This window comes from the organism of the source record quoted next, unplaced genomic scaffold (assembly GCF_019419815.1).
Source record: "Pyrus x bretschneideri cultivar Hongxiangsu unplaced genomic scaffold, Pyrus_bretschneideri_v1 Contig52, whole genome shotgun sequence".
NCBI lineage: Eukaryota > Viridiplantae > Streptophyta > Magnoliopsida > Rosales > Rosaceae > Pyrus > Pyrus x bretschneideri.
In genome coordinates, this window is record NW_025999790.1 from 2,833,663 (window position 1) to 2,857,242 (window position 23,580).

At 39.7% G+C, this 23,580-nt stretch overlaps 1 protein-coding gene and 1 pseudogene across 1 annotated transcript; both read left to right on the plus strand.

The window, feature by feature from the left end:
- The first annotated feature begins 515 nt into the window (after positions 1-515).
- LOC103961864 lies at positions 516-6,408 on the plus strand (annotated as a pseudogene).
- A 561-nt stretch (positions 6,409-6,969) lies between these two features.
- On the plus strand, positions 6,970-12,409 carry LOC103961863 (2-oxoglutarate dehydrogenase, mitochondrial-like). Its single transcript, XM_048570378.1, has 9 exons — positions 6,970-7,131; positions 7,449-9,086; positions 9,270-9,496; positions 9,581-9,913; positions 10,520-10,766; positions 10,885-11,013; positions 11,150-11,365; positions 11,627-11,750; positions 11,908-12,409. Exons 2-9 carry the CDS (start codon positions 7,542-7,544, stop codon positions 12,144-12,146), a joined length of 3,060 nt encoding a protein of 1,019 aa, XP_048426335.1. The 5' UTR covers positions 6,970-7,131; positions 7,449-7,541; the 3' UTR covers positions 12,147-12,409.
- Positions 12,410-23,580: the final 11,171 nt, after the last annotated feature.

The window sequence follows — 23,580 nt, forward strand, 5'->3', positions numbered from 1 at the left end:
TACAATTCCGACAAATTCCACTTAACAACCTTAAGTGAGATGTGCTCTATAGGTATACTTTAGGGGGAAAACAGGTATCAAAGAAAACTGATCCAATGCATACTTCGAAAAATTTTAAAGTACCTGTTCTCCAAGTATACCGGGAGGCCAGAACCAGATCTTCGCCTATTCTGTTTTCATCATATACTGGGAGAAATTTTATAGCTTTCATAGCTTCATACGGATTTAGGAGATTTGTTTCAAGGTTTCCGCTGGATACGGATGCAAACCAATTTGAAAGATGGGAGGATAAGGTTTTTGAATAAACAGAGAGACAAATTTGCAAGAGACCTGATAAAGGGCTCTAATGGCACTTGTTGTAATTTTGTTGGTAAATTATGTGCATTTTAATTGCTGATATGGATGATTGTTGTACTTACTAGCCCCCACTTATGCTTATGTAATATAAATGGATTCCATTCAAAACAGGCTTATAAAATTGGACCCATATCAAAAGAACAAAAAAAAAAAACCACATTTTCCATAGATTCCAAATTAAGCTTCAATTTTCAGGCTCGTCACTTGCCCGTTGGCTATCTTTTAGCTCTATGGCTTTGGCGCCATGGCAGTTATAGCAAAAACTGCACTCCAACTCAATGACGTCATCACACTCGCTCTTCGAATTCGAACTTACTCCGATTCGATCCATGCATTTCATCCTCCCAGTTTTTCTATTTCCCACCCAATCAGATTCTAGCAACAGCAGATTTTGGCGATGCACGTCTTCCTCGAGACCCCGAGCTTCCTCGTTCATCCTCACCGCCATGGATTCGATTCGGGGACGCAAATTCCCCTTCCGAATCTGAAGGCGTCGAGGCGGAGAGCAATCGGAGGACCTTCCAGGATCTGAGGGGAGAGAATTCTAATGGATATAGAACTCGTGAACAGTTAGCTGGCAAACTGTTTCTCTTTTTCTTCTCTCTAATTTTACAGTTTACTGATGTATGTATGTATGTATGTATGTATTATGTATGTATATGTGTGCCTTAGAGATAACAGTAATGTGTGCATTTTTTTAATTTAATTATAAATTTACGGTTTACTACCATTTCAACCGTTGAGAGGAAAAATAGGAAGAGGAAATAGTGGGGGAAAAAAGATAGGAATTTTAGTTATTTTTTTGTTATAAAAATATGTGTTGAAATCCTACACGGACTCTCATTAACTGAACCAAGAGTTTGGATAGGAGGAAGAAGACACCTTCAACTTGCTTTAATCAAGTTTATGCATTCATAATCTGGTGTGTACTATGAATGGATTAAAGTATGATAATATGCATAATTATTTGATTGTTATTTTATATTTTTTTTATAGAAAAGGGTTTTGATTCATAGGACTGAAGGGTGAAGACACACAGGATTATGATTGAGGTTTAACATTCCGGCTGGGGGAGGTAAATTTTGTTAAATTTAGATAAAAGTTGTGTGATTGGGAGATTGGGTTGGTAGATATGGCGTGGTTTAGAGCAGTGTCTAGTGTGGCAAAGCTTGCCATTAGGAGAAATTTATCAAATTGTGGATCATATATGGCTAGGAGGTGGGTTCTTTCATCTCAAAATCGGGACTTTCACACCACATTATGTAATTCGAAGGCTCAATCTGCCCCGATTCCATGCCATGTACCCCTCTCTAGACTAAATGATAGTTTCTTGGATGGAACCAGTAGTGTTTATTTGGAGGGGCTTCAGAGGGATTGGGAAGCCATCCCAAATAGTGTTGATGAGTCGTGGGACAATTTCTTTAGGAATTTTGTAGGTCAGGCCTTTACCTCGCCTGGAGTTTTGGGCCAAACCATTAAAGAGAGTATGCGCTTGTTGTTGCTTGTGAGGGCATACCAGGTTAGTGGTCACATGAAAGCTAAGTTGGACCCTTTGGGTTTGGAAGAGAGAGATATCCCAGATGATTTAGACCCTGCTCTATATGGGTTCACAGAGGCTGATCTTGATAGGGAGTTCTTTTTAGGGGTCTGGAGGATGTCTGGGTTTTTGGCTGAGAACCATCTCGTGCATACCCTTAGGTCCATATTGACCCGACTTGAGCAGGCTTATTGTGGGACCATTGGGTATAAGTATATGCACATTGCCGATTGTAATAGATGTAACTGGTTGAGAGACAAGATTGAGACTCCGATGCCAATGCAGTAGAATAGGCAGCGTCGTGAGGTTATTCTTGATAGACTTATGTGGAGTACACAGTTTGAGAACTTCTTGGCCACTAAGTGGAAAGCAGCTAAGAGGTTTGGGCTTGAAGGCGGAGAAACTCTTATTCCCTGCATGAAGGAGATGTTTGACAGGGCTGCTGATCTCGGGGTTGAGAGCATAGTTAGTGGAATGCCTCACAGAGGGAGACTGAATGTATTGGGTAATGTGGTGCGGAAGCCTTTGCGTCAGATATTTAATGAATTCAATGGTGGTACAAAGCCTATGGATGAAGATGGGCTATACACTGGGACTGGTGATGTCAAGTATCACTTGGGAACCTCTTATGATAGAGGTGGCAAGAGACTTCATTTATCTTTGGTTGCAAATCCAAGTCACTTGGAAGCTGTGGACTCTGTCATTGTCGGAAAAACTAGAGCGAAGCAGTTTTATTCAAATGACGCGGACAGGACCAAAACATGGGTGTCTTGATGCATGGAGATGGCAGCTTTTCTGGACAAGGTGTGGTGTACGAGACTCTGCATCTAAGCATTCTTCCTAACTACACCACTGGTGGGACTATACACATTGTGGTAAGCAACCAAGTTGCCTTCACAACTGACCCAATGTCTGGAAGATCTTCAGAGCATTGTACTGATATTGCCAAAGCATTGAATGCTCCTATTTTCCATGTAAATGCTGACGACATGGAGGCAGTCGTTCATGTCTGTGAGCTTGCCGCTGAATGGCGCTAGACATTCCATTCTGATGTTGTGGTTGATTTAGTGTGCTATTGTCGATTTGGGCATAATGAGATGGATGAGCCATCTTTCACACAGCCGAAAATGTACAAGGTTAGACCGTTACATATCCATTAAATATTCATATCCTTAATTGATCGAAAATAAATATATATATTTTCCTTGAGTTAAATCTGAAAGTTGTTCGCAGTTGACTTCCCTTGTGTTGTAAATATTGAATTATAGTGCAGCTATTGAGATGTGCAAAGCTGATTACTGAATTTTTACTTAATTAGGGGTTACAGGTTATTCGAAATCATCCACCAACTCTGACAATCTACCAGAACAAACTTCTAGAATCTGCACAAGTGACTAAAGAAGACATTGAAAGGATACAAAACAAGGTTAATTCAATTCTTAATGAAGAATTGTTGGTTAGCAATGATTATGTTCCTCAAAAAAGAGACTGGCTTGCATCCCATTGGTCTGGATTTAAGTCACCTGAACAAATTTCTCGTATCCGGAATACTGGGTATATCACTTTTTTCTACCAGTTTCACAAGTTCTTTGCAATATCTGATTTTATTCAATTTAATGAATTTTCTATGCTCCTGTACAGGGTAAAACCAGAGATTTTAAAGAGTGTTGGCAAATCAGTCACAGCCCTTCCAGAAACTTTTAAGGCTCACAAAGGAGTAAAGAAGGTCTATGAACAATGCGCACAAATGATTGAGACTGGTGAAGGAATTGATTGGGCAGTTGCGGAAGCACTTGCCCTTGCTACATTAGTTGTAGAAGGTAACCATGTTCGACTGAGTGGTCAGGATGTTGAAAGAGGTACATTTAGTCATCGTCATTCTGTAGTTCATGACCAGGAGACTGGAGAAAAGTATTGCCCTCTTGACAATATTATGGCGGACCAAGATGAGGAACTGTTTACAGTTAGCAACAGGTAATGAGTGATTATAGTTCTCTTTCATTATTGTTTGGTTTGATTTTGTCCTATTTCTCAAGCCCCACCCCCCCCCCCCCTTCTCAATGTAGTGACACAGAACTTTTTGTAAGATTTATTAGCATTCCCTTGTATACTATAGTTAAGGTGGTGTTTAACCACCAGTCTGACAGACCCTCTTCAGTAGCTATTTTGTGCACGACATTCTATTTAATATCCATTTTGAATTCATTACACCATAGGATACTTCTCTCGTCTGTGAATGCATTCCATGTCTTTTGATTCTTTGAAACTTGGTTTTCCATGGTGTACCAAATCAGCTTTCCCATTTTATTCCTGATCCTAGAATATATACCTCCCCATAAAGAACATCTGTACACCGTCTTAAAGATTGTAGGACTACCAGATACCACCTTACGACTCATGAGACGATGAATGGTACTCTGTTAAATTGCAATTTTCATACATAGTTTGTCTTTACCACAAGTTAATTGTGCTTTTATGTGCAGCTCACTCTTGGAGTTTGGTGTTCTTTGATTTGAATTGGGTTTTTTGATGGAAGGTCCAAACTCATTAGTAATCTGGGAAGCTCAGTTTGGCAACTTTTCCAATGGAGCTCAAGTTATATTTGCTGAGTTTTTGAGTGGTGGGGAGGCCAAGTGGCTTCGTCAAACTGGGCTTGTTGTGTTCCTTCCTCATGGTTACATGGGCCAGGGCCCTGAACATTCTAGTGCACGACTGGAACGATTTCTACAGGTAGTCCTTTGTCAAATACGGTTAATCCCTTCCTTCCCCCCCCTCTTCTCCCCCCTTTCCCATTAGACAGCAGTAGCATTTGGCATGGATCCCCATCTAATGCAAAGTTCTAATTTTATGACAGATGAGTAATGACAATCCTTTTGTCATACCTGAGATGGATTCCACACATCAGAAGCAAATTCAGGAATGCAATTAGCAGGTTGTGATTTTGACAACTCTTGCAAACTACTTCCATGTTAAACGTCGTCAGGTGAGTGAAACTAGTGAAACTATTTTTTTCTTCAATATTTTATAGTATTGTGAAGGTTTCTATATGTTCTAACCTTGTCTCATTTTTCAGATACACCGGGAATTCCTAAAGCCTCTTATTGTGATGGCTCCTAATAACCTTCTACATCACTAGGACTGGAAATCAAATTTATCCAAGTTCGATGATGTGCAAGGCCACCCAGGCTTTGACAAGCAGGGGACCAGATTTAAACGCTTCATCAAGGACCAGAATCACCACTCTGATCTTGAGGAGGGTATTAGACAGCTAGTTCTGTGCTCCGGCAAGGTATAGTTTTACCAGTAAAGTAATCTTTCTTCCATTCAGTAGAGCTTGGAGTATGAAAAGCGAAATCTGGCAGAAATAGATCATATAATTCTGTGTTGACTTGTAGATAAATTATAACTTATTACCTGAACCAAGGGACAAAAGTTAATTCTAGCTTCTGCCCCGTATTCTCTGGCAGCTTCATTATGAACTTGATGGAAAGCGAAGAAAGGTTGGAGCAAAGGATGTTGCAATTTGTAGAGTGGAACAGCTTTGCCCCTTCCCTTACGACCTTATCCAGCGAGAACTGAAGCGATATCCAAGTATGTACCTTGAACTTTCCTTTGAAAAGCAAGTACTATACAATATGATTAATGGAGATGCCCAAGCTTGCTCTCTTCCCCTTTGTCAAGATACTAACCTATTTCCTAAGATATATTATTTTATAGGGTTTATGAAAATTGGATTCCTTTATTGTGTCCTAATACTTAGATCATTAATGTTAGAGGCTAAAAAAAAAAAAAAAAAATTCAATGATTCTAAACTAACTACGCTGTAGAATATGAAGTGTGGTCATATTGTCGTGTGAGTCCAACTGTTACTTGTGAAAGGGGTTTAGTTTTTCAGGTCATCTTGTGATTGAAGAATGTTTTTGGAGATATATGAAACACCAACACGTATTAGTGGGAAATGTTGAAAAAGATCAAATTGTACTAGCTGTGGCTTTGTGAAATCCGGTGATACGGTTTTTGTTGTTTATTGTTCTGGGGGATAAATTTGGCTGACATCATGAGGTTGACACACTTGTTATTGGTTCTTTCAGATGCCGACATAGTTTGGTGTCAGGAAGAGCCGATGAACATGGGTGCGTACAGCTATGTTGCACCGCGTCTTAGTGCTGCCATGAAGTCCCTGGGCAGAGGAACTATTGACGATGTCAAATACATTGGCCGTGATCCATCAGCTGCCACAGCCACTGGTTTTTCACAGGTTCATGATATGGAACAAAACGAGATTTTGCAGAAAGCGATGCAGTAGGAGCCAAATGAGTCTCACAACTGAATCCCGACGCGTTTATTGATCCTATCCTGATTTTTTTTGTTGATCCAAATTTTAATAAAAGATCGATTATATATCAAATATACCTCCTTATATGTGAGGGCTGATGCACACCACAGGTTATGCTTCACAAATTTCTCTTCTTTTAGCAAACAGAGATCAGAAATAAGAACCTTTCCTTGGCACAGATGTTTCAAAGTATCGAATGGAATGTACTTGCCTCATTACATGTAAGTTGTCTTTCCTCCTTACGGGCGAACTACATATATCGTATGTGTAAGCTTTTAATTTGCAATTAAGAAAAAAATGACTTGCCTAATTATAAGGAGCTAAGGAGTGTTGTATTAAATTATGCAACTACTTCGAGACCACCATGGCTCTTTGAAATACAATCAAACAAGAATATATCTTGCTGGCCAAAACAATAGTCAGCCTATATTTATCGCAAAATTGATCTTCGTACTTTTACTGTGTTCTATTGCACCTCTTCATATTTGTTCTTACATCTTATTTATTTATCGTTTCATCAAAATTTAAATATAACGAGTTTACTTATACTACGCCCTCTCAATTTAATAATGAAGTGTTATGCGTAAAATTTTCCTCTCGCTCTCGGTCACCGTAAACCCTAATTCCTGAACCCCGTCCAGTTGCTCTTAGGTTGGGCCAGATTTGGACCTCTACCCGACCCACCCACAATAATTGTTTTTTTTCAAAAAAGTAGGAAGCAAGATTTGCCTTGGTTCACAAATCGACCGAAAAAAAGAAAGAAAATAAATGGAAATGTAAAATAAAAGGTAGCGTTCCAGAAAAGCTAAAAAAAGTCACCGTCGCTTTCCCTGCGATTAGGGTTCTTTTCCGTTCTCTTGCTCCTTCCACCTCTCGCTTTTAGTTCCCCTCCCACTTCCAGGTAAATCCCCAATCTCCATCGATTCCAAGCTCGCAACTTTCGTTAGTTTAATCTCGTTTCTGTAGAGACAAACGAAACGAACCGCAACGTTTCGTCCACCAAGCATTGAGTTCAAGGAACAGTTTCGTTTCTCTGTGGATCAAACTGGTTATATGTTCTTGATTGGTTTTTGTTAATTTTTTATTTATTTAATGGAATCAAATTTTTGATCTTTTTATCTTCCAAGTTCATGAACTCGTACACGTATTATGAGTGGATTAAGGTACAATAATTGGTATGATTATTTAATTTGTGACGTCTTTTATTGGATTGGACAGGGTTTTGTATGATTGAGGGGTTTGAGCAGTGGGAGAAAATTTTGTGTAGAATTGGGATAAATTTTGTGTGATTGATAGATTGGGTTGGTAGCTATGTCGTGGTTTCGAGCTGGGTCTAGTGTGGCAAAGCTTGCCATTAGGAGAAGTTTGTCGAATAGTGGATCCTATGCGGCTAGAAGGCGGGTCCTTCCGTCCCAAAGCCGAGATTTTCACACCACAATATCTAAATCGAGGGCTGCCCCGGTTCCACACCCTGTACCCCTCTCTAGGCTAACTGATAGTTTCTTGGATGGAACCAGTAGTGTTTATCTGGAGGGGCTTCAGAGGGCTTGGGAAGCTGATCCCAATAGCGTCGATGAGTCGTGGGACAATTTCTTTAGGAATTTTGTGGGGCAGGCCTCTACCTCTCCTGGAATTTCGGGGCAGACCATTCAAGAGAGTATGCGCTTGTTGTTGCTTGTGAGGGCATACCAGGTTAATGGCCACATGAAGGCTAAATTGGACCCTTTGGGTTTGGAGGAGAGAGATATCCCAGATGATTTGGACCCTGCTCTATATGGGTTCACTGAGGCTGATCTTGACAGGGAGTTCTTTTTGGGGGTCTGGAGGATGGCTGGGTTTTTGTCTGAGAACCGTCCTGTGCAGACCCTTAGGTCCATTTTGACCCGGCTTGAGCAGGCTTACTGTGGGAACATTGGGTATGAGTATATGCACATTGCAGATCGTGAGAGATGTAACTGGTTGAGAAACAAGATTGAGACTCCTACGCCCATGCAATACAATAGGCAGCGCCGTGAGGTTATTCTTGATAGGCTTATTTGGAGTACACAGTTTGAGAACTTCTTGGCTACTAAGTGGACAACAGCAAAGAGGTTCGGACTTGAAGGTGGAGAAACTCTTATTCCTGGCATGAAGGAGATGTTTGATAGGGCTGCTGATCTCGGGGTTGAGAGCATAGTAATTGGAATGCCTCACAGAGGGAGACTGAATGTATTGGGTAATGTGGTGCGGAAACCTTTGCGTCAGATATTTAGTGAATTCAGTGGTGGTACAAAGCCTGTGGATGAAGTTGGGCTTTACACTGGGACTGGTGATGTCAAGTATCACTTGGGAACCTCTTATGATCGACCCACAAGAGGTGGGAAGAGAATTCATTTATCTTTGGTTGCAAATCCAAGTCACTTGGAAGCTGTGGACCCTGTCGTTGTCGGAAAAACTAGAGCAAAGCAGTATTATTCAAATGATGCGGACAGGACCAAGAATATGGGCATTTTGATTCATGGAGATGGTAGCTTTGCTGGACAAGGTGTGGTCTATGAGACTCTGCATTTAAGTGCTCTTCCGAACTATACCACTGGTGGGACTATACACATCGTGGTGAACAACCAAGTTGCCTTCACAACTGACCCAATGTCGGGAAGATCTTCTCAGTATTGTACTGATGTTGCCAAAGCATTGAATGCCCCTATTTTCCATGTAAATGGTGATGACATGGAGGCAGTCGTTCATGTCTGTGAGCTTGCCGCTGAGTGGCGCCAGACTTTCCATTCTGATGTTGTGGTGGATTTAGTGTGCTATCGTCGATTTGGGCATAATGAGATTGATGAGCCATCTTTCACACAGCCCAAAATGTACAAGGTTAGACCTTGTTTCCAGTTAATTAATATTTTTATTTTGTTCATTTATTGAAGAAATTTGTACCTTATTCTCATGATAAGTCTCAAAGTTCTTTCTTTATTGTGTCCTGCATTATTATAAAGTGCAGCTATTGAGATGTGCAAAGCCGAATCCTGATTTTTCTACCTAATTCTGGGTACACAGGTTATTCGGAATCATCCCTCAGCTCTAACAATCTACCAGAACAAACTTCTAGAGTCTGGACAAGTGACCAAAGAAGACATTGAAAGGATACAAAACAAGGTTAATTCAATTCTCAATGAAGAGTTCTTGTCTAGCAAGGATTATGTTCCTCAAAGAAGGGACTGGCTTTCATCTCATTGGTCTGGATTCAAGTCACCTGAGCAGATTTCTCGTATCCGGAATACTGGGTATAACACTGTCTTATATCAGTTTCATCTGTTATTCGCAATATCTGATTGTATTTTTTAATGAATTCTTATGCTCCTGTGCAGGGTAAAACCAGAGATTTTGAAGAGTGTTGGCAAAGCTGTCACTGCCCTTCCAGAAACTTTTAAACCTCACAGAGCAGTAAAGAAGGTGTATGAACAACGTGGAAAAATGATTGAGACTGGTGAAGGGATTGACTGGGCAGTTGCTGAAGCACTTGCCTTTGCTACACTACTAGTAGAAGGTAACCATGTTCGACTGAGTGGTCAGGATGTTGAAAGAGGTACATTTAGTCATCGGCATTCTGTTCTTCACGACCAGGAAACTGGGGAAAAGTATTGCCCTCTTGACCATATTACGGCTGGCCAAGATGAGGAAATGTTTACAGTTAGCAACAGGTAATGCTTGATTACATTTAGTACAGAGTTTTGATAAAATCTCCATAAATGCATAGAAGATTTTGACCATTGTTTTTTTATTTTTTTCGGTTTTCTGTTAGGTTTAGCCCAGAGTTTTTTGTGCTGTAACGTTGTGATCCAGAATTTTAGGATTCAGCTGCATTCGCTTTTACTATATAATCTAAAGAAGAAATGGTGGCGTTTGGCCATAATTTTGTTGTATTTCGATGTCAACATTTGTGACAGACCCTCTTTAGGGGCTATTTGTGTTCCCAGCAATCTATTTGATATACATGCTTTATTCATTACGCCATGGTTTACTTCTCTTGTTCATAAGCATTTCTCACATCTCTCTATGGTTTATTTTTCTTGCTTTTATTATGCTAATGAGAGATTAATGTTGACAAATAGTTTTACCTTTTTGTTCCTGCTAGAATATACACCTGCTGTACTCCATCTTAAAGATTTTAAGATTGCTGGACTACCATGACTTGTGATGCACTGAATAATGTAGACAAATAGTTTTACCTTTTTGTCATACCATGACTTGTGATACACTGAATAATACGTTTTTAATTTGTCATCTAATTGTCTTTGTGTGTACAGTTCACTCTCAGAGTTTGGTGTTCTTGGATTTGAATTGGGTTACTCGATGGAGAGTCCAAATGCATTAGTGATTTGGGAAGCTCAATTTGGTGATTTTGCCAATGGAGCTCAAGTTATCTTTGATCAGTTTTTGAGTAGTGGGGAGTCCAAGTGGCTTCGTCAGACTGGGCTTGTTGTGCTGCTTCCTCATGGTTATGATGGCCAGGGCCCTGAACATTCTAGTGCCCGCCTGGAGCGATTTCTTCAGGTATTCCTTTGTCAAATATGGTTCACTCCTTCCCCCTTATTTCTCTTTTCCTTTAGACAATAGTAATAGTGTCAGGCATGCATCCTAATCTAATACGTGTTCATGAATGTTTGTACAGATGAGTGATGACAATCCTTTTGTCATACCTGAGATGGATCCCACACTTCGAAAGCAAATTCAGGAATGCAATTGGCAGGTTGTGAATGTGACAACTCCTGCCAACTACTTCCATGTTCTGCGTCGTCAGGTGAGTGGAAATATTTTGTCAGTATTTTCCAGCATTGTGACTAGTTTCTGCATGTTCTAATGTTTTGATGAAAAGAAAATATATTATCCAGTATTGTGAAAGTTTCTGGATGTTCTAACCTTGTCTCATTTCTCAGATACACAGGGAATTCCGCAAGCCTCTTATTGTGATGGCTCCTAAAAACCTGCTACGGCACAAGGACTGCAAGTCAAATTTATCTGAGTTTGATGATGTGCAAGGCCACCCAGGTTTTGACAAGCAGGGGACTAGATTTAAGCGACTCATCAAGGACCAGAATCACCACTCTGATCTTGAGGAGGGTATTAGACGGCTGGTTCTGTGCTCTGGCAAGGTATATTATTCCTAATTTTCCTCCGTATCTAAACATTTAAACACACACGTGCATACGTGTACATGTTGTTTGACTTCTAATTGCATTATAGTTTTACCATTATATAAATCAATTCGGCAGACCTTGGAGTATGAAATGCAAAACCTGACAGAAGTATATCATATGTTGACTTGTAGATAATTATGATTTGTAATTTTGTATCATTAACCTGGTCCAAGGGACAAATTTTAATTCCATCTTCTATCCTGTATTCCCTTGCAGCTTTATTACGAGCTTGATGAAGAGCGAAGAAAGGTTGAAGCAAAGGATGTTGCAATTTGTAGAGTGGAACAGCTTTGCCCCTTCCCGTATGACCTCATCCAGCGAGAGCTGAAGCGATATCCAAGTATGTAGTTTGTAAATAACAATTAATGGAATGTCGAAACATTCTGGTGATATATATAATGTTTATGAGGCTCAGGGTGATAGCGTTGTTTTCTTTTCTGGGAGCTCAATTTTGCTGACATCATGAGGTTGGCACATTCTTTATTTGGTTCCTGCAGATGCTGAGATAGTTTGGGTCCAGGAAGAGCCGATGAACATGGGTGCCTACAGCTATATTGCACCCCGCCTTAGCACTGCCATGAAGTCCCTGGGTAGAGGAACTATCGACGACGTCAAATATATTGGCCGTGCTCCATCAGCTGCATCAGCCACTGGTTTCTATTCAGTTCATTTGAAAGAACAAAGTGAGATTGTACAGAAAGCGGTACAGAAGGAGCCAATTGAATCTCACAGCTGAAGCAGCGCCTCTCTCAGACGTTAAGATTTTTTGCTTCTTTGTGTAATGCTCATGTGTTTTTGAGAATAAGGTCAATCTGCTTTATCATCGACGACACAAGGTTGGTCAGACTTTGGCCGTTCCGGATGAGTATCTTTCGGATATTTATTGTTGTTTCCCGTTATGTATTTGGTTAAGCATCTTGAATTTCGTTAAACTGATATCTCCGGCGGCATGTATCTCACCACCAGAACAATAATTTGATTGCAAATGACTCTTGAGTATATTGCTCAAAATTAGGCGGTTAAGGGGGGAAAAAATAAAATTCAAAAAAAAAAAAAAAATCTAAGGGGAAGGTTAACGAGAGAATTTATAGGGCATATTTGTATTCAATTCGTTTAACTTTTAGTCTTCATTTTTTATCACACATTTTGTATAGCCTGCTTTGTAATTTTTTCAACCATCTGACTATAAATTTTAATTCATCAGTCATGTCTACCAAAAATATATGACTAAGTTGTAAGTTGTGTTCGGGGTTGGGGTTTGGGGAGTTATTGTCTATCGTTGGCCATCAGAGAGGTGGTAGTGTACCTTGTGGCGGATGTCAACGGTTCGAGTCCGCTTATTCCAACTTGTGAATTTAGCGATACAAAGCGATATGATAGCACCAAATTTTTTTGATTCGGCAAAAATCAGAAGTATAGCCTACAAACAAAATGTCTATCAAACTAACCCAAGTTATCTTGTTTCGTCTCTTTTTTCTCCATTTCCGTTATTACATGACAGTTCTCTCTTTATTTCTCTTGTCATGTATTTGCCGCGTGATGAAAGAGATAGGAAGTGACATAACAAAAGATCGTACGTGAAAGGTTTCATGAGTAAGGTATTTCTCCGGAGTTCGAAATCACGGTCACCTGTCCTAACTGTATCTTTCATTGTGGAATATCTAGCAGCATTTGTTCCCCCAAGACTCTAAATTGTGGTAGCTTTCCGAACTAATACCAGCAAGGAGTTAGGCTTTCATCATCTAGGAAAGATGCTGAACAAATAGGGTAAGAATTTCTGTCAAAATCGAAGTCGATCTGAAAACTCCAGATTTCTTACTTGTAGTAGTATACGATTGCATGCATTCAGCATGTGCTTGCAGTGCAGGCAACTACTAGTGGAGTTGGCAACAGCATGAGCCTTTCTTATCAACCTCCACTTTTCTACACTTGATTTCCTCTTCCTGTAATGCTTTTCGCAATTATTCTGTTGTTAATGCCGGCTGCCCCTTCTGCTACATCTACACTTTTGTCACCTTGTAGTTTTAAAACTTGCATCATTGCAAAAGCGCCTAAAAATTTGCATCTGCAGGTGTCTCCGTGGTCCATTTCAAAGCTGCCTCTGATTTGCAATGCAAGCAAATATCACCCGTTCTGGACGCGCTTTGTGTTCGCTACCCATCCATAAATTTCCTGACAGTAAAGGTGCTGAGTGCTGTTTATCATATACTAGTTTGATTGAAGTTGGCATGCGACTGTGATTCCTACTAAAGTACAACAAATTTTTTATACTTATTGTACCAACATTCAAGATTTACAAAAATGGTGCACCCCAGTCACGATATGTTGGAACACTCGGTCAGGCATTATGGCTTTTAGAACTAAATTTTTTGTTCAGGTGGAGAAGAGAGAGTTGCTTTTAGAACTGAATTTTAAAATTTAAAATTTAAAATTCAAATATAAATAGTGCCTAACGAAAACTAACCGCACGATATACTTTACTAGTTATATATTTACGGCTGAAGATGTCATAATGCAGGGAATAATGTGTTCAGGGATCGCTTATGGTAATGAAGGAAAGAGGACCTGTTTTTGTGACTGCTTTTAGTCCTCTAAACATGATTATTACAGCCGTTATGAGCTCCTTCATATTAGATGAGATCATGTACTTGGGAATGTTAGTATGTAAGTTGTTGAGCTGATTAGAAAACATTACAAGTTTGTTATGTGTGTTATGTCTCAGCTCATAGGCTGAGCTATTGTGTAAAACTGTGATGAGTTGATTAAGTCTCATAGGGCTTATCATTTGACAAGTGTCTTGATCTTAAGATAGGTTGTAATGGCTGGTTGAGATTGAATTGAGGTTATGTCTCTCTCTCTCTCATTCCATCAGTTAAGTGACTCTTCGAGCTATTATGCTCAGTAAGAAATACAATGATAGAAGTTCAAAAGTTATGCTCTGTGTGTGTGTTCTTCCTCTGAGTTCATCTTCAAAATTTTCCAAATATCTTTCTCAAATCCTGTTAGACTTATTTGTATGGTTGTGTTACTGAATTCTAACAGGGAAGGTAAATTTACATCAACTCTCTTATCTATTGAATGCAGGAACATGGACCTTGGATTTATTTAGCTTCTAAAAAAAATACAGAAAAAGAAAATGGAGATATGTACAAATGGAACTGGACTTCCAATAAAAAATAGTATCAGGGAACACTAAATACAATAATTAAGCAGTATATAAATCACATTTTAATGCTCATTGTCTGGTTCTTGTCCATCCAGTTCTATATTTTGACTGAAAGTTTGTAATTTTATTTGCGCATATTTGCCAAGAAAAAAACTACGGTACAACGGCGAACAAGGGATATTATTTATTTATTATTATTATTTTTTGGGCAGAGTAATTGGAGCAATGGTCGTTGTGATTGGCCTCTATATGGTTCTATGGGGAAAAAAAGCAAGGATCAACTTCCATCCGAATTAGAAAAAGATGATAAAAGGGAATTGGCTATAAATGTTTAACAAAATCTACATTATTAATAGAGAAGGCACTGACTTCAGATATCTGTGGCTATTGATGTCACTAATTAGAAGCTGATATATTTATCTGGAGGAGGAAGAGCAAAATACTATAATAACCACTTGCAAATTGAATTTTCAATCTGGAACAAATTCCATGCAAAGCCAAAATTTAATTAGTATATCGCGATGGAGAGCATTCCTGTTAAATCTTCCAGGCCAAGATCAATATCAAGGTCAAGGTCAAGGTCAGAATCACCCCGTCCGGCGCGGTCGGGTAGTGCCTGAGTCTCTGGCAAGTCATCTTCATGGCTTCCTTGGTGTTATGGATGCGAGGATTTATTATGTCCGACTTGTTGAAAATGTCACTTTTAAGAACCTTAGTTGTCCTTATCGTGGCCAGTATGTGGTTTTTATATATAAGGCCTAGTGATTTTACATTTAAGGTTGCGTAATGTTGTCGAGAATACCTGGGTTGTGCTTTTTGTGCTTGGTCTGTTTCAGGACATCTTCCCTGAGGTTATACCGTCGGATTTTCTGTTGCTTGGTTGTGTGCGCCCAAAACCAAACAAAAATCCATTGGTTTTGGAGGTTGTGATGCTATATGTAAATATATATATATATATATATATATGTATATCGTGACGGAGTGACTCTTCGTGAACTTTTCACTACCTTATATTTTTGGTGTAATATTTTATAATGTTAGCATAGAATTAAAGTTAAACTGTGAGGTGATAGAGAGTTCATGAAGAATCTCACTTTTAAAAGAATCTCCTTAACATTTCTCAACACATAATTGTGACAGGGTTTTGAGATGAGTCGGTCAACTTATGTTGAAATGAATTGTTAGCAATGCTGGAACCGAGAGGGCTCCTGATATGGATTGGTCTCAACTACTTATAAATAGGCTGCAAATGCACTCAAATACCTATTATGTTTAGATGAGTGAAATAAACTTAGAATTTGTCAGAATTTATAAAGTGACATGTACTAATTCCCTTGTTTCGATTCATAAACATAAAAATTTAGAATTTTTGTGTAGAAAAAAACTTGGAATTTGAGACCTCCAATTCCCAAATTTAACTTTCATGTAAATAGGTGTTAATTTCAAATTTCTACGAGAGAGTTTAAAATAACAAATTCCGTGTTGAATTTTCCTGTTTGTACTCTTCAACATTTCAAAGAACCTATTTTAGTTACCAAAAGTGTGAGGCCTTCTGCAACTGCCCAATCAATCCCTTAAGTGTAGTTGAATTTAATTGCCCAATCATTTAATTTCTGAGTTGAAATGTCTGCAGAGGATCGAATTTTGAAGAGGAAAATGTGAGGGTTTTACATCTCCAACTACAAATCGTATAATACTCGAAGCAACTATGTTGGAACAGGAAGAGTGCAGAGAACCCAATCTGAGGAGCCCCAATGCCTTCAATTTGTAGAGCGCTGCCATGTTGTTAGATGACCAGTTTCAAATTTTGCAATTGGGAATTTGGGATTGGTTGTTTGATCGAGGAAGATGGGTTCTTGGCTCCTTATTTCCCATTTTGCTTCAATATTCAATACAACTTCGTATAGGGAAGCCACGCAATAGCCAATGGATTGTCACTGTAGTTAGGTGGTTTATTGATTGGACTAGGATTCTTTCCTCTTCTTTTTATATTCCCTTATATTTTTTCATCTCACATTCTTTATTTTGTCGTTATCTTTTTATGAAAAGAATAATATAAAATGTTAATGTGGCTTAATTGTGACCGTTCAAAAAGGAGGGGAGGAAAAAAAAGAGAGAAAATCCTACTCCTTACTGATTTTGAAAAAAAAAGGGGTGTGATATTCACACACTTCTTTTTACTTCTAACACACCTTTTTAATTTTCGATCATCAGATCGGATGAATTGAAGAAGATCAAGGGACATAAATCAACAAGATGTGTGTGAGAAGTAAAAAGGGGTGTGTGGATAGTACACCTAAAAAAAAAAGTATTGAGATTTTGAGGGATTTTAATTCTTTTACACTGTATTTGAATGAAGAAATTTAAGATTACTAACGAATTTTAAAATTACAGAAATTTAAATAATGAGATTTTATTTTTTAGAATTTATGAATTTTCTTATTTAGTTAATCTAATTGTGACATCCCACATTGCCCAGGGGACTGATCCTTAAATGTATATTCTCATCCTACCTAGCACGAGGCCTTTTGGGAGCTCACTGGCTTCGGGTTCCATGGGAACTCCGAAGTTAAGCGAGTAGCGCACGAGAGCACTCCCAGGATGGGTGACCCTCTGGGAAGTTGCTCTTGAGTTCCCAAAAACAAAACCGTGAGGGAATGGTAAGCCCAAAGCGGACAATATCGTGCTACGGTAGTGGAAGCGGGCCCGGGAAGTGATCCGCCCCGGGCCGGGATGTGACACTAAAAGAATAATATAATTAAATATGAATATTTTTAAACTCTTAGTAATATAAATTGGGAAATAATACATATTTACATGGAATTTAAACATGGGAATTTGAGGTCCAAATTCCAAGATTTTTCCCCACGCGGAGATTCTAAATTTTCTATGCTTATGAATTCAAACAAAGGAATTCGGGCATGTTAATTTACAAATTCTAACTTTTATCAAAATTTCAAGTGTTTTTCCCTAATTCAAACATAGTGTGAATCTAGAGATATTCAATTAAGATTTTAAGTGATTTTCTAACATGTTCAATTAGAAAATTGATTTTAAAGAATTAGAAGAAGTTGAGGGAATTGGAGAGATTTTGTAGTGTATTTTAAGCATCTGCAAATCTCACATCTCCCATGAGATTTTGAGGGAATTGAACCAAAATTTTGTATTCAATTGAGAATTTGAGATATTTTAATAGATTTATAAATCCATGGAAATTTGTGGAGTTTAATTGATTTGTAGAAATTCCATTTAAAATTTTCATTCAATTCTCTCAAAATCTCATAATGAGAGGTGATATTTGTAGATGCTTAAAATACATTTTTTTTTTTGGTCCAAATGGTAGACTTTATTAAAGACGAATAGAAACGCTTACATCTTAGAATATTAAATAGAAACTCAGGACCCATAGAGCATCCCAACGGAAAGCACCTCCATGTGAGGCAACATATGAGGCCACAACGTGAGCAGCGGTTTTTCCATCCCGCTTAACAAACACAAACCTTACCCTTCCTAGTTGAAATACTAACTGGCTAATATCATAAATAAAGCATTCCAAAGTAGCATCAATCCCATATTCCCCATTGATCATTCAAACTAGCATATGGGAATCAGACTCGACCTCCACATCTTGATATCCCATCTCAATACACAGCAGCACGTATTGCAGCTGCCTCAACCATGGTCGCTGAACTGAAGAGCAAACCTCCTACACCACCAGCCGCAAGTAGCATCCCAGCAAAGTCTCGCACTACCCACGCATAGCCGCCTTTACAAGTCTTCCCACACCATGCCCCATCACAATTGATCTTTAATACGCCCAAAGCTAGTCGCCTCCATCTAACCGATTGCCCCGCAAAGCTCCCTGCATTCCCAGATTCTTACACTCCAGTATCCTCCCGCTTCCCATCTTGAGCTGCTCGAAATTCAAGGATTTGCTTCCTAATTAAATGAACCATCTCCATTGGATCAACCAAGACACTGTTAAATATCATTTCATTTTGACACTTCCAGATTCTCCAAATTACAAAAGCACAATCTTGCAACAATTCCTCACGTTTCTCGTTCTCATGAAACCGAATGCAAAGATTCTGTCAATACCCCTGGAAGTCCCGTCCCCTAAAATTTAGCATGTCTAGCTGCAGTGAACAACAATACCATATCACATGGCTAAATGCACATTCAAAGAACAGATAGTGCTCCGTCTCCTCAGCTTCTCCACACATAATGCACATACTATCCACATGCATCCGACGACGAATCAAATTAACCTTCACTGCTAAGGAGTTATTGCAGCAACGCCAAATAAAAAACTTCAGTTTATTTGGTACTACTAACCTCCAAATATTCATCCAACAATGGTCTTTCACATCCCATCGACTACACTCACCCCTTTCCCCCGGCGGTTCCTTTCCTCCCCAGTTCTCCATTGGCCTGCATCTCCATGGCTACGCCATATCTCGTTTGAACCGTATAAACTCCATTAACAGAGTAATGCCAAATAATTCTATCCCTACATCCCACTAAACTCACAGGCAACCCAGGGATAATATCACCCTCATCCTTATCAAAACAAGTCCAAACCACATCCATCTTCCAAGCCCTCACTTCGAAGTCGATCAATTCCTCCACCGTCAATGGCATGTCACTATGTTTCGATCTGACTTTATAAGTATGGGGCCTTGGAAGCCAAGGATCCTGGCTAACCCGGATAGTCTTACCATCACCCACCCTCCACCGTAACCCTCTCTTCAATACCCTCCTCCCCTTAATAATACCCTTCCATCCCCAAGAAGGTCTCTTCCCAAGTTTAGCCTCCATAAATGGTCGATGTAAATACCCAAAATTCTTATTTGAAAGCTAAATCCGATGATAAGTCAAAATAAAGTCATGGTTAATCTCTACGCCATTAACCATAATAAATTTCTTTCTTAAAAAAAAAAATCAAGCACAATATTAAATTTTGGGTTATTTTATGGCTACATTTAATCTTCTCGTTAGACAGCCTATGTACCTTATGAAGGGATCGAGCCATTCGTAGTTCGCCAACACAATGTTAATCCATTTTCTAAATCATTCAAGTGACTACCAATCACGAATCAGATTCAAACAAATGAATCACATCAAATACATATCATACATGGATTCTAACACACACACACACGAAAAGCCATAAAAAATTGAGTGACACCTCACATGATGCAGTGTCGTATATTTCATATGGGCACATAGGAAACTTGACATGTATAATGTAGGGATAGCTTAGTAAAGCTATGTGCTGTCAACAAGAATTGGAGGGATATGTACAAACTACATGGCTTGAATAAATAATAGTAGTGGAGATAGGAAAAATACTTGGTAGGTCACATTTGGAAAATAAATATTATGAGGTCTAACGGTCGATCCGGAAAATATTTAGCTTTAAGAATTTGATCTGGTAATGTATTTGGATTAAGCATAATTCGCCACCCAATGTTTGCTAGATAAGCTAGGTTAAAGGCCAATAAGTCCCTAAACCCTAACCCACATGCCTTCTTGCTTTGCTTCATTTTCTGCCATAAAACCCATTGCATGCCACCTTTATCCTTATTCCCCCTCCGCCAAAACTTAGCAATAGCTGATTCTAACTCCTTACAGAGGCCCGCCGGAAGCTTAAAACACGACATGGTATAGTTTGGCAGCGCCATTGCCACTGCTTTAATAAGAATCTCCTTACCGGCAAGGGAAAGGAATTGCTCAGCCCACCCATTGATTCTCCCTTCTAAAGCCTCACGTACCCCCTCAAACACCGCTTTTTTAGATGCACCAAAATCAACTATAATCCCCAAATACTTGTTAAAGTCATCTCGCCCCTTAATATTAGCATAACTAGCAAGTTTTTTACTCCCTTTCCTCGGGCAATTAACCCCAAAATACAAAAAGCTCTTCTCCCTATTAATAATTTGACCAGATGCTTCCGCATAACATTGCAAGACTCCCAAGACCTCCTGAACCTCTTCCTCCTCAGCCCTACAGAAAATTACCTCATCATCTGCAAAGAATAAGTGAGAAAGAGGCAACACAACATATGTCACTTGCACTCCGTGTAAAACTCTAGGCTCCTCCTTCGGATGTAACAATGCCGAGAACCCCTCAGCACAAATTAGAAAGAGAAATGGGGACATAGGATCTCCTTACCTCAACCCTTTCTGTGGCTAAATGTACCCAGTAAATGCTCCATTAACCAACACATTGTAGGACACTGTAGTAATGCACTCCGCAATTCGATGGAAAAACTCAAATGGAAAACCCATAGCTTCCATCATTGCTAATAAGTAACTCCATTCCACACGAACATAAGCCTTCGCCATATCCAATTTCATTGCCACCGAAACCTCATCTCCATCTCAAAGTGGATTAAGCAAATGTAATATCTCATGCACCACCAAAACATTATCTTGAATCTGTCTCCCAGCCACAAAAGCCGACTGATTTGCACTAATAAGCTATGGCATAGCCATCTTCATACGAGTTATCAAAAGCATTGCAATCACCTTATAGACCACATTACACAAAGATATTGGTCTTAGCTGAGACATCATTCGCGGACTAAGCACTTTCGAAATTAGAACCAAGTGAATATGATTCAATTTCCATAATAGTTTCCCAGAGAACCAAAATGCCTTCACCATATCCAATATTCATGGTAGAAACTACCCATAAAGCCATCTGGTCCAGGCGACTTATCAGCTGGTATTTGAAAAACAATTTACTGCACCTCCTTTTCCGATATAGGTCGCAAAAGTTGGCTCTAATCCGCTGCCGTAAGCCTAGTCTCAACACATTCCGTAATCTCTAAGACTCTACATGAGCTACACGACATGAAAAGGTTTTGAAAGTAGCCAACTGCAATCGCATCCACCTGAGATGGTTCGGTGCACCAAAGTCCCTGATCATCTTCCAAACCCAGTATTTTATTACAATAATGTCGTTTCACCGTTTGAGCATGGAAAAATTTAGTATTTTTATCCCATTCCTGAATCCACTGAGTGCATGATTTAATCCTCCAATTCCTCTATTCCTCCTTAAGCATCGACTTAAGCTCCACCTCCTTACGACGAACATCATCATTTGCAAATGCCGATGTTTTATAAGCTTGCCTTAGATCATTCTTCTAAGCATCAATACGAGATTTCGAGTTCCACCTATTAGATTTGCTCCATTCTTGCAATCCACGGCGAACCCATTTCAACTTTTCCACAACCCCAAAGGCATGCGAGCCTATAAACCCACGACTCTAATTTTGTTTCACAACCCCACGACACTCTTTCACCTTGTTCATCATAAATAAACCGTCGCTTCCTAATCAACGTCGAAGGTTTCGTAGCCAAAATAAGCATGGCATGATCAGACCCCTCTAAGACTTCATGCATAATTTTTGCCTCGAGATACACATCAACCTAACCACTCGTCACCAACCCATGGTCTAAGCGCTGCTGTATAGGGCCTTCATCCTTGCGATTCCTCCTAGTAAATGGGTACCCCATAAAGCCCAAGTCAAGGAGTTTGTTACCTACACTATATCATTGAAATCCCCAATAAGTAAACATTTGTTCCTTGCAGCCTTAATCCGATTAGATAGCATTCACCATTGGTCTTTCCTCTTATTATCATTCGTACTTGTGTAAATCGCGAACAACCTCCAATTCTCATTTACTTCCCCGTCACATATACCAACCTCAATGAAAAAATTTGCATATTTAACCAGTAAAACATAGTTCCTCCAAAAAATGCACATACCACTAGCAATTCCCCTTGGTTCAACAACATGCATAAAATCCATCCCAAGCTTTCTATTCAAATAAACATAGCGATTACTTCTATTTTTAGTCTCCAACAAAATCACTATGTCGGGGGTATGGAGCTTATTCTGCTCCAACAGGTTGTTAATTATCAGGTCACGCCCGATACCCTGACAGTTCCAACATATTAGCTTCATGGGGACTTGGGAGATCCCTTAAGGCTGGTCTCCTCCGCCTCAGACAACAATGATTGTTTTGGTAGGTTCCTTTGAGGTTCATAACACTCAACAGGTTCCACATATTCTACCTCATGTGTAACATCCCACATCGCCTAGGGGAGTGGATCTTGTAAGCCTTATATGTATATTCCCTATCTCTACCTAGCACGAGGCCTTTTGGGAGCTCACTGGCTTCGGGTTCCATTGGAATTCTGAAGTTAAGCGAGTAGCGCGCGAGAGCAATCCCATGATGGGTGATCCACTGGGAAGTTATCGTGTGAGTTCCCAGAAACAAAATTGCGAGGGCGTAGTCGGGGCCCAAAGCGGACAATATCGTGCTATGGTGGTGGAGCCGGCTCGGGCCGGGATGTGGCAATTTGGTATCAAAGCCTAACCCTGGCTATGGTGTGCCAACGAGGACGTCGGGACCCTAAGAGAGGGGATTGTAACTTCCTACATCGCCCATGAGAGTGGATCCTGTAAGCCTTATATGTATATTCTCATCTCTACCTAGCACGAAGCCTTTTGGGAACTCACTGGCTTTAGGTTCCATCGGAACTCCGAAGTTAAGCGAGTTGTGCACGAGAGCAATCCCATGATGGGTGACCCACTAGGAAGTTCTCGTGTGAGTTCCCATAAACAAAACCGTGAGGGTGTGGTCGGCGCCCAAAGCAGACAATATCGTTCTACAGTTGCGAAGAGGGCCCGTGATGTGGTGGGGCCCGAGCCGGGATGTGACATCATGAATAGGCCTTTTCCTTCCTTTTTGGTTCTTCATCACTGCCTCAATAATAGGAACTAGATCAAAAGGATCATCCTCAAAAATCTCAAAACCTCATGTCACTCTTACATGTTCGGCATGCATTACCGAGTCTATTCCCGTGCCTCCCAAGTCACATTTCCCACCCTTCCCAGTTTGTGTTGCAATATCTAAGTCAATCTCCCTCCCGTTCTTCTGCGATACACATACAACGTTAATCCATCCATCCTCCTCCAGCATTCTGTGAA